The sequence below is a fragment of the Echiichthys vipera genome, assembly GCF_963691815.1.
Source record: "Echiichthys vipera genome assembly, chromosome: 9".
In the NCBI taxonomy this organism is placed as follows: Eukaryota; Metazoa; Chordata; class Actinopteri; order Perciformes; family Trachinidae; genus Echiichthys; species Echiichthys vipera.
In genome coordinates, this window is record NC_139834.1 from 10,054,572 (window position 1) to 10,068,117 (window position 13,546).

Consider the following 13,546-nt stretch of genomic DNA (forward strand, 5'->3'; position numbering starts at 1 on the left):
AGTAGGGGGCAGTGTTGTGTTTGTGGTATGGGATAATTCTGTAGTTGTGGTAGGATGAGTTGTTGTGGTAGTGACTTTTGAAGTGGTTTTGGGAGTTGTTGAAGTGGGTTTTAGAGTGGTTGTTATAGAAGGTGGTGTTGTTGAGGTATGGGATAATTCTGTAATAGATGTGGTAATGCATGTTGGATTGTTTTTGTTGGGAGTGGTTATGAGAGTTGTTGAGCTATGGGATAATTCTGTGGTAGGCCGGGGTGTTGTGGTAGGGAATTTTGAAGTAGTAGTGGGGGTTGTTGTGGGAGTGTGTTTCAGAACGGTTGTAGTCTTAGGGGGTGTTGTTGAGGTATGGGACAATTTTATGGCTGTGCTATGTTGAGTTGTTGTGGTTGTAGTAGGAGTAGTTGTGGATGTGGTAGTAAGGGTTGTTGTGGGATGGTTACAGCAATTCAAGATTTGACTAAAGACCATATTTTCTGAGCAATGTTCAAGGAATGTAATCTGACCAGCACATTGGTAAAAGCTTTTTGGGTTATATGGGTTGGCATAGTTTCCATCCACCTTTCCTACACAAGGGTTTGTAGTATCTGTCAGAGTAGTTGTTGTAGGAAAGTCACAGCAATCGCAGTTTGGGTTAAAGACCAAATTTTCTTGGCAGGTTTGGATGAAGGTCATCTGACCAGCACATTGGTAAAAGCTTTTTGGGTCATCAGGGATGGGGTAGTTTCCATCCGTCTTTCCTACACAAGGGTTTGTAGTATCTGTCAGAGTGGTTGTTGTAGGAAAGTCACAGCAATCGCAGTTTGGGTTAAAGACCAAATTTTCTTGGCAGTTTTGGATGATGGTCATCTGACCAGTACATTGGTAAAAACGTTTTGAGTCATCAGGGTCGGGGTAGTTTCCATCCATCTTTCCTACGCAAGGGTTTGTAGTATCTGTTACAGTGGTTGATATCGCAAAGTCACAGCAATCACAGTTTGGGTTAAAGACCAAATTTCCTTGGCAATTTTGGATGATTGTCATCTGTCCAGTACATTGGTAAAAACCTTTTGGGTTATCAGGTATGGGGTAGTTTCCATCCATCTTTCCTACACAAGTGTTTGTAGTATCTGTCAGAGTAGTTGTTGTGGGAAAGTCACAGCAATCGCAGTTTGGGTTAAAGACCAAATTTTCTTGGCAGGTTTGGATGAAGGTCATCTGACCAGCACATTGGTAAAAGCTTTCTGGGTCATCAGGGTTGGGATAGTTTCCATCCATCTTTCCTACACAAGGGTTTGTAGTATCTATCACAGTGATTGTTGTAGGAAAGTCACAGCAATCGCAGTTTGGGTTAAAGACTAAATTTTGTTGGCAGGTTTGGATGAAGGTCATCTGACGAACACATTGGTAAAAGCTTTTTGGGTCATCAGGGATGGGGTAGTTTCCATCCGTCTTTCCTACACAAGGGTTTGTAGTATCTGTCAGAGTGGTTGTTGTAGGAAAGTCACAGCAATCGCAGTTTGGGTTAAAGACCAAATTTTCTTGGCAGTTTTGGATGATGGTCATCTGACCAGTACATTGGTAAAAATGTTTTGAGTCATCAGGGTCGGGGTAGTTTCCATCCATCTTTCCTACGCAAGGGTTTGTAGTATCTGTTACAGTGGTTGATATCGCAAAGTCACAGCAATCACAGTTTGGGTTAAAGACGAAATTTCCTTGGCAATTTTGGATGATTGTCATCTGTCCAGTACATTGGTAAAAACCTTTTGGGTCATCAGGTATGGGGTAGTTTCCATCCATCTTTCCTACACAAGTGTTTGTAGTATCTGTCAGAGTAGTTGTTGTGGGAAAGTCACAGCAATCGCAGTTTGGGTTAAAGACCAAATTTTCTTGGCAGGTTTGGATGAAGGTCATCTGACCAGCACATTGGTAAAAGCGTTTTGGGTCATCAGGTATGGGGTAGTTTCCATCCATCTTTCCTACACAAGTGTTTGTAGTATCTGTCAGAGAAGCTGTTGTAGGAAAGTCACAGCAATCGCAGTTTGGGTTAAAAACCAAATTTTCTTGGCAGGTTTGGATGATTGTCCTCTGACGAACACATTGGTAAAAGCTTTCTGGGTCATCAGGGTTGGGATAGTTTCCATCCATCTTTCCTACACAAGGGTTTGTAGTATCTATCACAGTGATTGTTGTAGGAAAGTCACAGCAATCGCAGTTTGGGTTAAAGACCAAATTTTCTTGGCAGGTTTGGATGAAGGTCATCTGACCAGCACATTGGTAAAAGCTTTTTGGGTCATCAGGGATGGGGTAGTTTCCATCCGTCTTTCCTACACAAGGGTTTGTAGTATCTGTCAGAGTGGTTGTTGTAGGAAAGTCACAGCAATCGCAGTTTGGGTTAAAGACCAAATTTTCTTGGCAGTTTTTGATGATGGTCATCTGACCAGTACATTGGTAAAAACGTTTTGAGTCATCAGGGTCGGGGTAGTTTCCATCCATCTTTCCTACGCAAGGGTTTGTAGTATCTGTTACAGTGGTTGCTATCGCAAAGTCACAGCAATCACAGTTTGGGTTAAAGACCAAATTTCCTTGGCAATTTTGGATGATTGTCATCTGTCCAGTACATTGGTAAAAACCTTTTGGGTCATCAGGTATGGGGTAGTTTCCATCCATCTTTCCTACACAAGTGTTTGTAGTATCTGTCAGAGTAGTTGTTGTAGGAAAGTCACAGCAATCGCAGTTTCGGTTAAAGACCAAATTTTCTTGACAGGTTTGGATGAAGGTCATCTGACCAGCACATTGGTAAAAGCTTTTTGGGTCATCAGGGTTGGGATAGTTTCCATCCATCTTTCCTACACAATGGTTTGTAGTATCTGTCAGAGTAGTTGTTGTAGGAAAGTCACAGCAATCGCAGTTTGGGTTAAAGACCAAATTTTCTTGGCAGTTTTGGATGATTGTCCTCTGACGAACACATTGGTAAAAGCTTTCTGGGTCATCAGGGTTGGGATAGTTTCCATCTATCTTTCCTACACAAGGGTTTGTAGTATCTATCACTGTGATTGTTGTAGGAAAGTCACAGCAATCGCAGTTTGGGTTAAAGACCAAATTTTCTTGACAGGTTTGGATGATTGTCCTCTGACCAACACATTGGTAAAAACTTTTTGGTTCATTAGGGTTGAGGTAGTTTCCATCGGTCTTTCCTACACAAGGGTTTGTAGTATCTGTCAGAGTAGTTGTTGTAGGAAAGTCACAGCAATCGCAGTTTGGGTTAAAGACCAAATTTTCTTGGCAGTTTTGGATGATTGTCATCTGACCAGTACATTGGTAAAAACGTTTTGGGTCATCAGGTATGGGGTAGTTTCCGTCCTTCTTTCCTACACAAGGATTTATAGTATCAGTCGGAGTGGTTGTTGTAGGAAAGTCACAGCAATCGCAGTTTGGGTTAAAGACCAAATTTTCTTGGCAGTTTTGGATGATGGTCATCTGACCAGCACATTGGTAAAAACGTTTTTGGTCATCAGGTATGGGGTAGTGTCCATCCATTTTTCCTACACAAGGGTTTGTGGTATCTGTCAGAGTTGTTGTTGTAGGAAAGTCACAGCAATCGCAGTTTGGGTTAAAGACCAAATTTTCCTGGCAGTTCTGGATGATTGTTATCTGACCAGTACATTGGTAAAAACGTTTTGGGTCATCAGGTATGGGGTAGTTTCCGTCCATCTTTCCTACACAAGGGTTTGTATTATCTGTCAGAGTGGGTGTTGTAGGGAAGTCACAGCATTTACTCTTTTGGTTAAAGACCAAATTTTCTTGGCAGTTTTGGATGATTGTCATCTGACCAACACATTGGTAAAAACTTTTTGGGTCATCAGGGATGTGGTATTTTCCATCAACCTTTCCTTCACAGGGGTTTGTAGTATCTGTCAGAGTGGTTGTTGTAGGAAAGTCACAGCAATTGCAGTTTGGGTGAAAGACCAAATTTTCTTGGCAGTTCTGGATGATTTTCATATGACCAGTACATTGGTAAAAACTTTTTGGGTCATCAGGGTTGGGGTAGTTTCCATCGGTCTTTCCTACACAAGTGTTGGTAGTATCTGTCAAAGTGGTTGTTGTAGGATCATCACAGCAGACACAGTTCAGGTTAAAGACTAGATTCCCTGTGCAGTTCTGGATGATTCCAATCTGACCAGTACACTGGTAAAAACCTTTTGGGTTATAAGGGTTTGGGTATTTCCCATCAATCTTTCCTTTACAGGGGTTTCCGCCATGTGTTTCAGTTATTGTTGGAGTTTCATTTGCAGCCATAACACCAGGAAACTCTGAAACAATTAAATCATCATATCAGATAGTTTGTCATGTACTCTTTAAGCTACTGACAATTCTTTGTACAAAGTGCACACAAAGACTTGACGTAATACTTTTTAATACAATCAATACTATATTTTTCCATTAAAGCTGATGCCATTCAATAAAATTTACTCTAAACATGGCAGGATAGGACATACAGTGTTTGCATTTTGGATACCTGAATCCAAGAGGGTATGTAGGTGGTTGATGAAAGGGAAGTTTCCCTGTTTACAGAACTGTCCACTATAGTCATCTAGATCCAGAGACCAGACAAAGACTCCTCCAAAGTTGTTAGTTTTTAGGTAATTGACCTAACAAGATGAGGAACAAAATACAGTACATCATTTGTGTAACCTTTTGTTCAGGAATTACTACATATACTGTACATGAAATAAATAGATGAATACCTTAATATCAATGCTCTCTTTGTTGTCAAATCCAACCCATTGATTTTCTATGGCGGCATATGGAACTTTCTGATCATTACTCAGCTGGATTGTTGCATTTTCAAGATAAAGACAAGTCTGAAAAGAAGGATAGTGAAAGTGCTTAGCCTATTATTAGTTTATTTTACTGAATGATATTTTCACAGCTTTCAGTTTTACCTCATAATAGGCCAAGAATCCTTCTTCACCAGTGAAGTGTCCTTCTGCACCAGGACCATTGGCTGGTGCTCCAACATCACTGGATGTAGAGGAGAGATTAAAAGTTTGTGCATATGCGCCAAAGCCCATGTTTAGCTTTTGTGTAGGTGCTCCCTGGTCTCGCCAGTACCGCATGGCATAGTCCTTGAATTTGAAAAAAAAATCACTATTGTGATTAGAAGACATTTCTGCTTAGAAATGTGTTTGGGCTGTTGAATATGAATCCCTGTACTTACAGTGTTAGAGTAGATATTATTTCCACTGTCTTGAGATCCCTGGAATAGTGGGCTGTGATGTCCTGTGACACTTTCCCAGGGGTTGTGAAAGTCAAATGTCAGCACATTAATGAAATCCAGGTGTCTGATAAAGTCCAGGGGAAATCAAGTTCACCAAAACATGACGACAGGAAATCATGTGTATAATGTTTAGAATTACAAAAAATAGATTTACATTGAAATCTGTGCAACTTCATAACTGGCATCAATGGTTTCTTTTTCAGCAGAGACACTAGCAGTGATAATTAATCTGTCACAATTAGCTGTTGCTGCCTCGGCCACAAAGGCCTCTTTGAACTCCTGTAACACAGAAAGGCATGGATAAGTGTCAGTTAAGTTTACAATCTTATATTTTCAAACATGGTGTTTACAGTATGGCATAAGTCTTACATTGTCTTCCCCAGAATAAAAAATTAGTATCTGACCTTGCACAGAAGTGTGTATTTGTGCTTGTCCTGTGGTTGGCTCCCAGGTCCTCCAGGATTCCTCCAGTCAAGGTTTAGCCCATCAAACCCATTTGCTCTCAGTAATTTGATAGCAGACTGGATGAACCTTGTTCTCTTTCGTTGTGCAGAAACCATTTTACGGAATCTGGTAAACATTTGAACAAAACAGTGCTCTCAAGAGGACACGCCATATAATGCATTTAAGTACTCTGTTTCGCACTATCACCAAGAGTAACTCAAAGCATGAGATCATGTATGTCAAGAAAATCCCAAAAGTTTCCCTATTGGCCTGAAATGTACGATTTGGTTGTTATCAGTTTGCATAGGATTGAATGCGTACACCCAATAAAATTACATTTTAAATCATATATCACCATGCAACTTCCCCAGTTGATTGCTCTCATTAAGACAAATATTTTTTGTATAACAAGTTTTCTTAAATGTAATGTTTAAATTTGCTAACCAGGCCTTATGAAATATGTGCTTACATGCATCCATTTCCATAATAGAAATGTGAACATTGGATAAAGCCAGGTTACAAATTCTTGTCTAATTTTTTGACAGATTAGGGTCAAGGATTTTTACAGAGGGGATTTAGGATGTCTGTTTTCATCAGTCCATGAATCAGAAAATACAGAGAGAAAAACAGACTTCTAATAAATCTATTTTCACCATGCACGTCACATGCTGTGTCAAGCTCCAAAAACATATATGGGGAACACTTCATGGTCAGGAAATTACTAACATGTTGAACTGCAATTTACACTTACTTTTGTGTATTGAAGGTCAAGCCACCAACCGCCAGAAGGGTTTTGAGCAATGGATTTCTGTGTAAAAAGTTTAGTAAAGATTTTTTTTTTTGCACGGCATTCAGAAACTATCCAGACCACTTTACTTTTCTTTTTTTTTTAGGTTTAAGCACTGACCTGGTTTTGAGTCCATTAAAGTCCTGATAGTTTTGTTTGTCCGTTGCACAGCTTGGAACCAGGTTGTATTTGTAGTTAATGTCAGAAAAGGCATAGATCAGATGGGTACACTGGTTTGGATCGATATCTGAAACCTTGAAATTCCTATCCTCTGCGCTATCTTTGCTGTTATAGTAACACACCAGCCTGGAGGAAGAGGCTGAAACATTGAAAAAAAATCATGATGTTTTAATAAATTATTGAAGACATCAGTTATATTAATGATCCTTGTTTGTATCCAAGATCTTTGTTTACCAACAATAGTTGAGTATCTGCAAGTAAGACTGTCGCTCATGAATTATGCACGTTATAAACTTACCCAAGCTGCTGATGATCAAACAGAGACCTTCAAAGTGACAGACTGGTTAGTATGGGGTTAAAAACAGTTTCAGTCTGTTTATATGCAAAATATAAAACCCCACAGGTTTTCCCACTCTATTTAACTTATCTGTGGCATAACAGATAGGTTCGGTTTTATTTGTCCAGGTAAATTACTTACATCAGAGGTGAATGGAATTTATCTTGCATTTAAAGAAATACAATTTGGTGATTTGAGTAAACTTTTTTATAGAAATATTTACTTGACCAGTGTGCCTTACCTGCAATAAGAATGTGTTTGCACATGCTGCCACTTTGTGGATGAGCAGAAATAGAAAAGGTGTTTCAATAGGCAGCTGTAAAAAAAACCACACCAAAATTTTAAAGACAAATCCGGACTCTATTAAATTGTTACCTCAAGAATGCAGAAATCTTGAATAAATTCTAGTTCAGTACCCAAACTCTTTATGCTGTCAGTCAGGTCATTTCTTTAATATAATGTAGATCTGTATGTCAGGGTTCAAAATTGAAAACTCATAAGTTGTACATGCCACGTGCCAAATTATTTGGATTTCAACCCTTTTCCCCAAAAAGTTGGGACACTGTCAAATATAAATACACTGAAAAAAACTTGTAGGATTAACTTCATAAAATCCTTGTAACAATTTGCACTCAATTTTTTCAAGTAAATTTTACTGCTGGATATCAAATACAAGCCACTCAACAATATCAAGTGTATTGTACTTGCCTCTAAATGTAACATTTGTGAGGAAATGAAGTAAATGCTACTAAACTCTGTTCAACTTATAATTTCTATTAATCTAAATTAATTAAGTAAAGTCTATATCATTTTTCATAGAAAGGAAATAGCTGTTAAGTATATTTTAGTGCTTTTATTTAATTTGTTTTGTTTAAGCACTTACTTGTATCAATTTATATCAACCTAAACACAACCTAACAGACTCTTTTGTTTCACACTGTAATGATACTTGAGATTTTTTATCATTCATCACAACCAGCGCATCAGTGCCAATCTGCACACAGGCGCCTTTTATTGCTTTAAAATAGCATGCGCTGCATATGTCCTCCCTATCTCATGTAGTCTGGTTAACAAGAGTTAGCAAGACGAAGAGTCTTCCTGAAGTAAAGGTGTGGGTAGGGGTTTATCTTTCTGTGAAAGACTGCACTGACAAATAGTTCAGCAATTTAAAAACAATGTTTCTCAATTGTAAAAATTTAAATTAAAATTGCAAAAATTTGGAGATTTAATCATCTACAGTAGATCATATCAATAAAAGATTCACAGAATCTGAAAACTAAGTGGAGATTTGTGAAATCTACGTTTTCGAATGTCACAGTATGCAACAGAAAATATATTAGCGTCATGTGTGCATCCTATATGTACAGTTTGGATGGCTACTGATCATTATGGATGCTATTATGAGAGAGAGAGAGAGAGAGAGAGAGAGAGAGTGATTATAATAGCGGATTTTGGATAGTATCATTAGCATCACACCAAAAACCATTTTCTGCGTGCTGAGTTTGTTGCTGGATCCACAAATGCAAATTAAAACATTACCATACAAAGATTGAACTGTGTAGCCTGGAGGACACCGCCCTCCAGGCTATGGCGGAGGGGGACCATACGGCTTAATATTAAGGTACAGTTCAAATGCCAACATCTGTGTTAGTATAGGAGTGCATTAGTGCACCGGGCATGACTAACCTGGTGTGAAGGCCCGATTAATGCTGAACAATACATACAGGTTTTGGAGAAATATGCCAAGTAGACAGCATATTTTTCAAGGAAGGCCTTGGTTATTTCAGCAAGACAATGCCAAACCACATTGTGGACGTATTACAACAGCATGGCTATGTAAAATAGTGTGGGTGCTAAACTGGTCTGCCTGTTGTCCCGACATGTCACTCAAAAGGTTTGGTGCATTATGAAATATATTAAATAGACAAAGGAGACCCCACATGGTTGAGCAACAGAAATCGAACTCAAGCAAGAATGGGAAAACACCACTTTCAAAATGACAGCAAATGGTTTTTAAAAAGCATTAGCATCAGGGTAAACCATGGACACAAAGCAGGGTTTAGAAACAAGTGTTTGCTTGGCTTGTGATGGTAAATTTAACAGTTTATGGGCACAGTTAACATTCATTAACTATCAGCAAATGGCGACAAAAGCAAGCAGTATTGTAAGTGGCTACAGAATGTTAAAATTATATTATTAAGAGATGGGTCACTGTCCTATCATGTACATTTAGACGCTCTCTACTGGATTTATGATATTTTTATTTACCTTTATCAGGTCAATGGATAATGATTCAATCTGTGATCAAACAGCATCTGGAATAATTGAAGAACATATCAGATGTTATTACAAGACACAACACTTTAAATGATTAATAAAAATGTTATTTCAAAACAGAAAATATAGGTGCAGAATTTAGGGCCAAATGTAACAATAAAGTTATCAAATGGCAAAAGTATTGGGAGTGGGAATGACATGGCCAACAGCCACCCTTACATCACTCTCACTCAGTATCACTCTTAACAGATATATCACTGAAGGTATGAATTGAACACAGAATGAGAAGTTCACCTAGCAAGTGAGTCAGAGAGATGAGCAGGAATAACAATATACAGTGCATTGCAACAAGTAAGACATTAATTCAAATCTTGTGTGGAGTGCAGAGTAAAATAGATACTTACAAATACAATGGTGAAAGAAGTATACCGTCTCTCTGCTGTAACTGGTGACAGAAGTGTGGCTGTGCTGTTTTAAATTGATTATATAGCTGACAGGACAGTTGATTTGGGAGGGGTTAATTGCTGCAGTGTTGAGACGTTACAATTAGATATGGATACAAACTTGAACAATAGAACAAAGACACCTAATGCTAGGAGCTTTTGATTTAATTAAAATTGGTCTCCTTCCGGATTTAAACTGCATGGGGACATTGCAATTTCAGTTAGCATCTTTGATCTTTATTATCTGGCATAATAAATAAAAAGGCTATGTATCTATTTATTCACTAATAAGTGCATACGGATGTAACAATGTGGTCATAATATCAAATTATTTTATTTACAAAACATCATTTTGAGAGCTATCTGGATACATCTCAGGTAGGTTTAACTTTCTATTTATTCTTGGGTTGTGGCATTAGCTCAGCAGGACATTTTTTTTAGATTTGTCGAATATATTTGATTGAACTGATTGTTGTTCCATTAATATTTGCTATGTTAGGAGATCCAGCTATTGTTTAGTAGTTTTTTTTCTTGGTGATAGAGCAAAAGGCTGTTTATTCATCTGTGGTTCCAGATGCTAATAGAATTTCTTCCAGTTATCAACAAATATATTTTCAAGAACATCATATGTAAGGTATATTAGGCAAAAAAATAATTAATTATTTAAGCCTATGCCTTTGCTGATTTAATTCAGCATTTTGTTAGGGTAAGGGGTTCCGTTTAGGGTCAGGGTCAGTGTTAGGGTCTACATAAGCCTATTTGCAGAGGAATTCTGCACTACTTGTGGAAAAAATAACAAAGCGGGGAACATAGGAACTTTTTTGGGAAAAGCGGGGAACATAGATCTCCTTCTAGATCTAATCAAGCAAATTGCAATTTCATGGTCTCCCTCTTTAAACCCTACCATCAGGACACACAATGCCTTTAGCATATTTTGAGCAATATATTCTTATCATCAGGTTCATGTGATTATGCACAAATATGTGCATATGACATCTTTGACCTGACCCATCTCCCTACGTGGAGTTCAGTGGTCTTATGCTACGCCACCCAATTTTCCTCTTAGCTCCAGATGCAATTTGAGTAGTTATATATACACACACACACACACACACACACACACACACACACACACACACACAGAACAAGGCTAGACTTAGTGCAAATGGTTAATAGAAACTAACTAAGGCACATCTAATTAGGCAATGGTTTATTTAATTTAATTAAATCAAGAGCAAAGCCAACGGTTAGCTTTATTGACGTTGAAGGAGGCACATCCTGAAAAAAATCATAAACAATCAAGCAAATGGCACACACACCCAAATCATTTAGTAACACTTTCCTTAGAACTAGTTTTTGTTAACCTATTGACAAACAGCATTGTTGACAAGCATTAACTTGCATTCAGGGCTAAACCATGTGGTATCAGATCAGTGCCTAGACTTGGGTAGTCACCAATACGATATTCCTGATACTGGTATCGGTATTGGAACAACTCTAATAGGGAGAAACTTGAGTTTTAAAGTAATGCTTTAAAGAACAAGTTGATCAGATGGGATTGTACATTTCCACCACTCCACAGCTGGTACTTGATGTGCCACTCGAAGCTTTGGCGCCAGGGTGTGCCTATGCCACTCAAAGGGCACTCAAAGGGAACCTGACACACCCAAAAAAACTGATTAGTTATAAACTAAGGGTATTATGGACTAATTATAGTAATTGTTCATTTAAAATTAGCTAAAAATTGTTTTCTTTAACAAACAACATCCACCGTCACGCAGAGCCTGCCTGCCAAGTGTATAAAAACAAAAAAAAACTGTAAGCACAAAGGATTTATTTACAATTATTCATCATTATAACTATTATTATATTCACATTCAAGATAATGATTCAAAATCAGCAGGGGGAGACACAACAGCTGTCATGTCCCTTCTGTCTGTGAGGGAAATGGAATTAAAGCCAAAACTCCGCTCCTACACACCCCGCCGTACTAATTTCACAATTTCACATTTCAAAAGCCCACTTGCTTAGCTGTGGTGCCTACAGAAGTCTTATGCCAAAATATTTAGACACCACTTGCCAGCATATAGTGCATCTTACGGTATATATGGGTTATAACATTAGTGATAACAATTTAGTGTTCCTTAGAGAACAAAAAGTTCCTGCAGACCTGTGGCCTTTTCTCCTCTAATAAAGGGGTTCAAAAAGCTGATCAAGAGAGAGTTGAATTGGGCTGCTTTTTCCCTTCATAACAGCGGATTTTCAAACATCCCATTTACACATGCACGTTTATTTATTTATTTATTTCTTTTCTGCTTTTAATACAATTTAGCTCCACATTATGACTTATAAATGAGTGTTTCATTATTATTTGGTTGGATTTTAGATTGTCTGGTGGACTGAGGAAAATAACTATGTCTGATATGTTGATGTACTGTACACTAATGACTAGTACACACATTCTGAAGTTTGCTATGACTCTGTCATAGTGAGCCTGTTACAGTTACTAGCAAGTGTGTTCCGAATCAGATTCATATTTAGTTAGTCTCGTGCTTTTGACACTCTGTCTTACAGATTTGGTGCTTCATTATGTGTTTTACTGCCTATGGCCTATTTGTGATGCTGGAGATGTCAACGGCTGCATCTTATGATTTTGGTTCAAATGACTATGAAAAATACTTTAATGTTAAAAAAATCATAACAGGAATGTCAGATAATCAAATTTAGACGATTAAATATTATAGATTATTGTAATTATATTTTAGATTTTTTTGTAATATATTTTTACTAATGATTATATATTTTCCTTTCCTGAATTTAAGTTCCTCTTAGTATTACAGTAATAGTGCTGACACTGCCTGTTGGACCAATTTATTTATTGTTTGTATTTTGTGCTGTTTAGTTTAGATTTCTGTTTAGTGAGTAGTTAGTTTTGATTTTTCTCGATCAATTTATTTGATTTAATCATGATTAGAATTCTATTAGCATTCCGGTTTATTATTTGTTTAGTTTAAATGTTTTTTGTTTATTATTTGTGTTGTGTTTCTTTCAGTCACGTTAGAGGGGCACCTGAAATTATATATGTAGGCTGTTGGCAAGGGACCAGCATGCACCTGGGCGGGCAAATGTTTTTTTTACCAGAGCGGGAGAAGCACAAGAATTTTCTTAGTTAGCTTGCTTGTTGGTTAAAAAAAACACTTTTTTCTGTTGAAACTGAACATTCGTTTGGACAATATGCGGACAATATTCGCGTAAACCACAATCCATGGTGCAACAGTGGCCCTATGATTTATATGATTTGAGGTTTGATTTGAAACTTTTATTTGTTTTTGTTTTTAAAAAGCAGCTTCTACACTGCCCATATATAGTGTTTTGGGAACATAACCAAAAAAACAAAAAAAAAAAACATTTATGGAACTTGGCACACTTTAAAGGGTGTTTGAAGTTGAGCAAGTGAGTGGCTGAGTTATTCAACAGAAGCAATACCAGGAAGAGTCACAAGTCATTACGCTGACTGGGTGTGATTGACAGCACATCTTTGCTAATTAAGATGCAATTTGTGTGTTTCCACACCTCCACCCTGTCATTAAATGGGCATCTAGGACGTCAGAGCAACTTCACAACACGCACTGTTGTCATGTAAGCAAAAGCATGTGAGATGACTAAACTCATTTCGTCGTGGCAGGTAACATTCTAATGAGGGCAGAGCAATTAAGGTTACTCCTCCAAGGACTGCCGTGTCACTGACTGTAATTAACTGTGGTACTAACTGTGCATAGGTGTGACAGACCATGCAGTCAAATTTGGAAAAAAATCTTATATGT

The 13,546-nt window shown here is 37.8% G+C and overlaps 1 protein-coding gene across 1 annotated transcript; it reads right to left on the reverse strand.

Moving 5' to 3' along the window:
* Positions 1–223: 223 nt before the first annotated feature.
* On the reverse strand, positions 224–7,268 carry LOC310952008 (acidic mammalian chitinase-like; the record flags this gene model as incomplete). The annotated part of the gene is made up of 8 exons (XM_083920495.1): positions 224–321; positions 4,493–4,625; positions 4,920–5,102; positions 5,195–5,318; positions 5,409–5,533; positions 5,659–5,824; positions 6,606–6,804; positions 7,244–7,268. 8 exons carry the CDS (start codon positions 7,266–7,268, stop codon positions 224–226), a joined length of 1,053 nt encoding a protein of 350 aa, XP_083776621.1.
* Between the last annotated feature and the right edge of the window lie 6,278 nt (positions 7,269–13,546).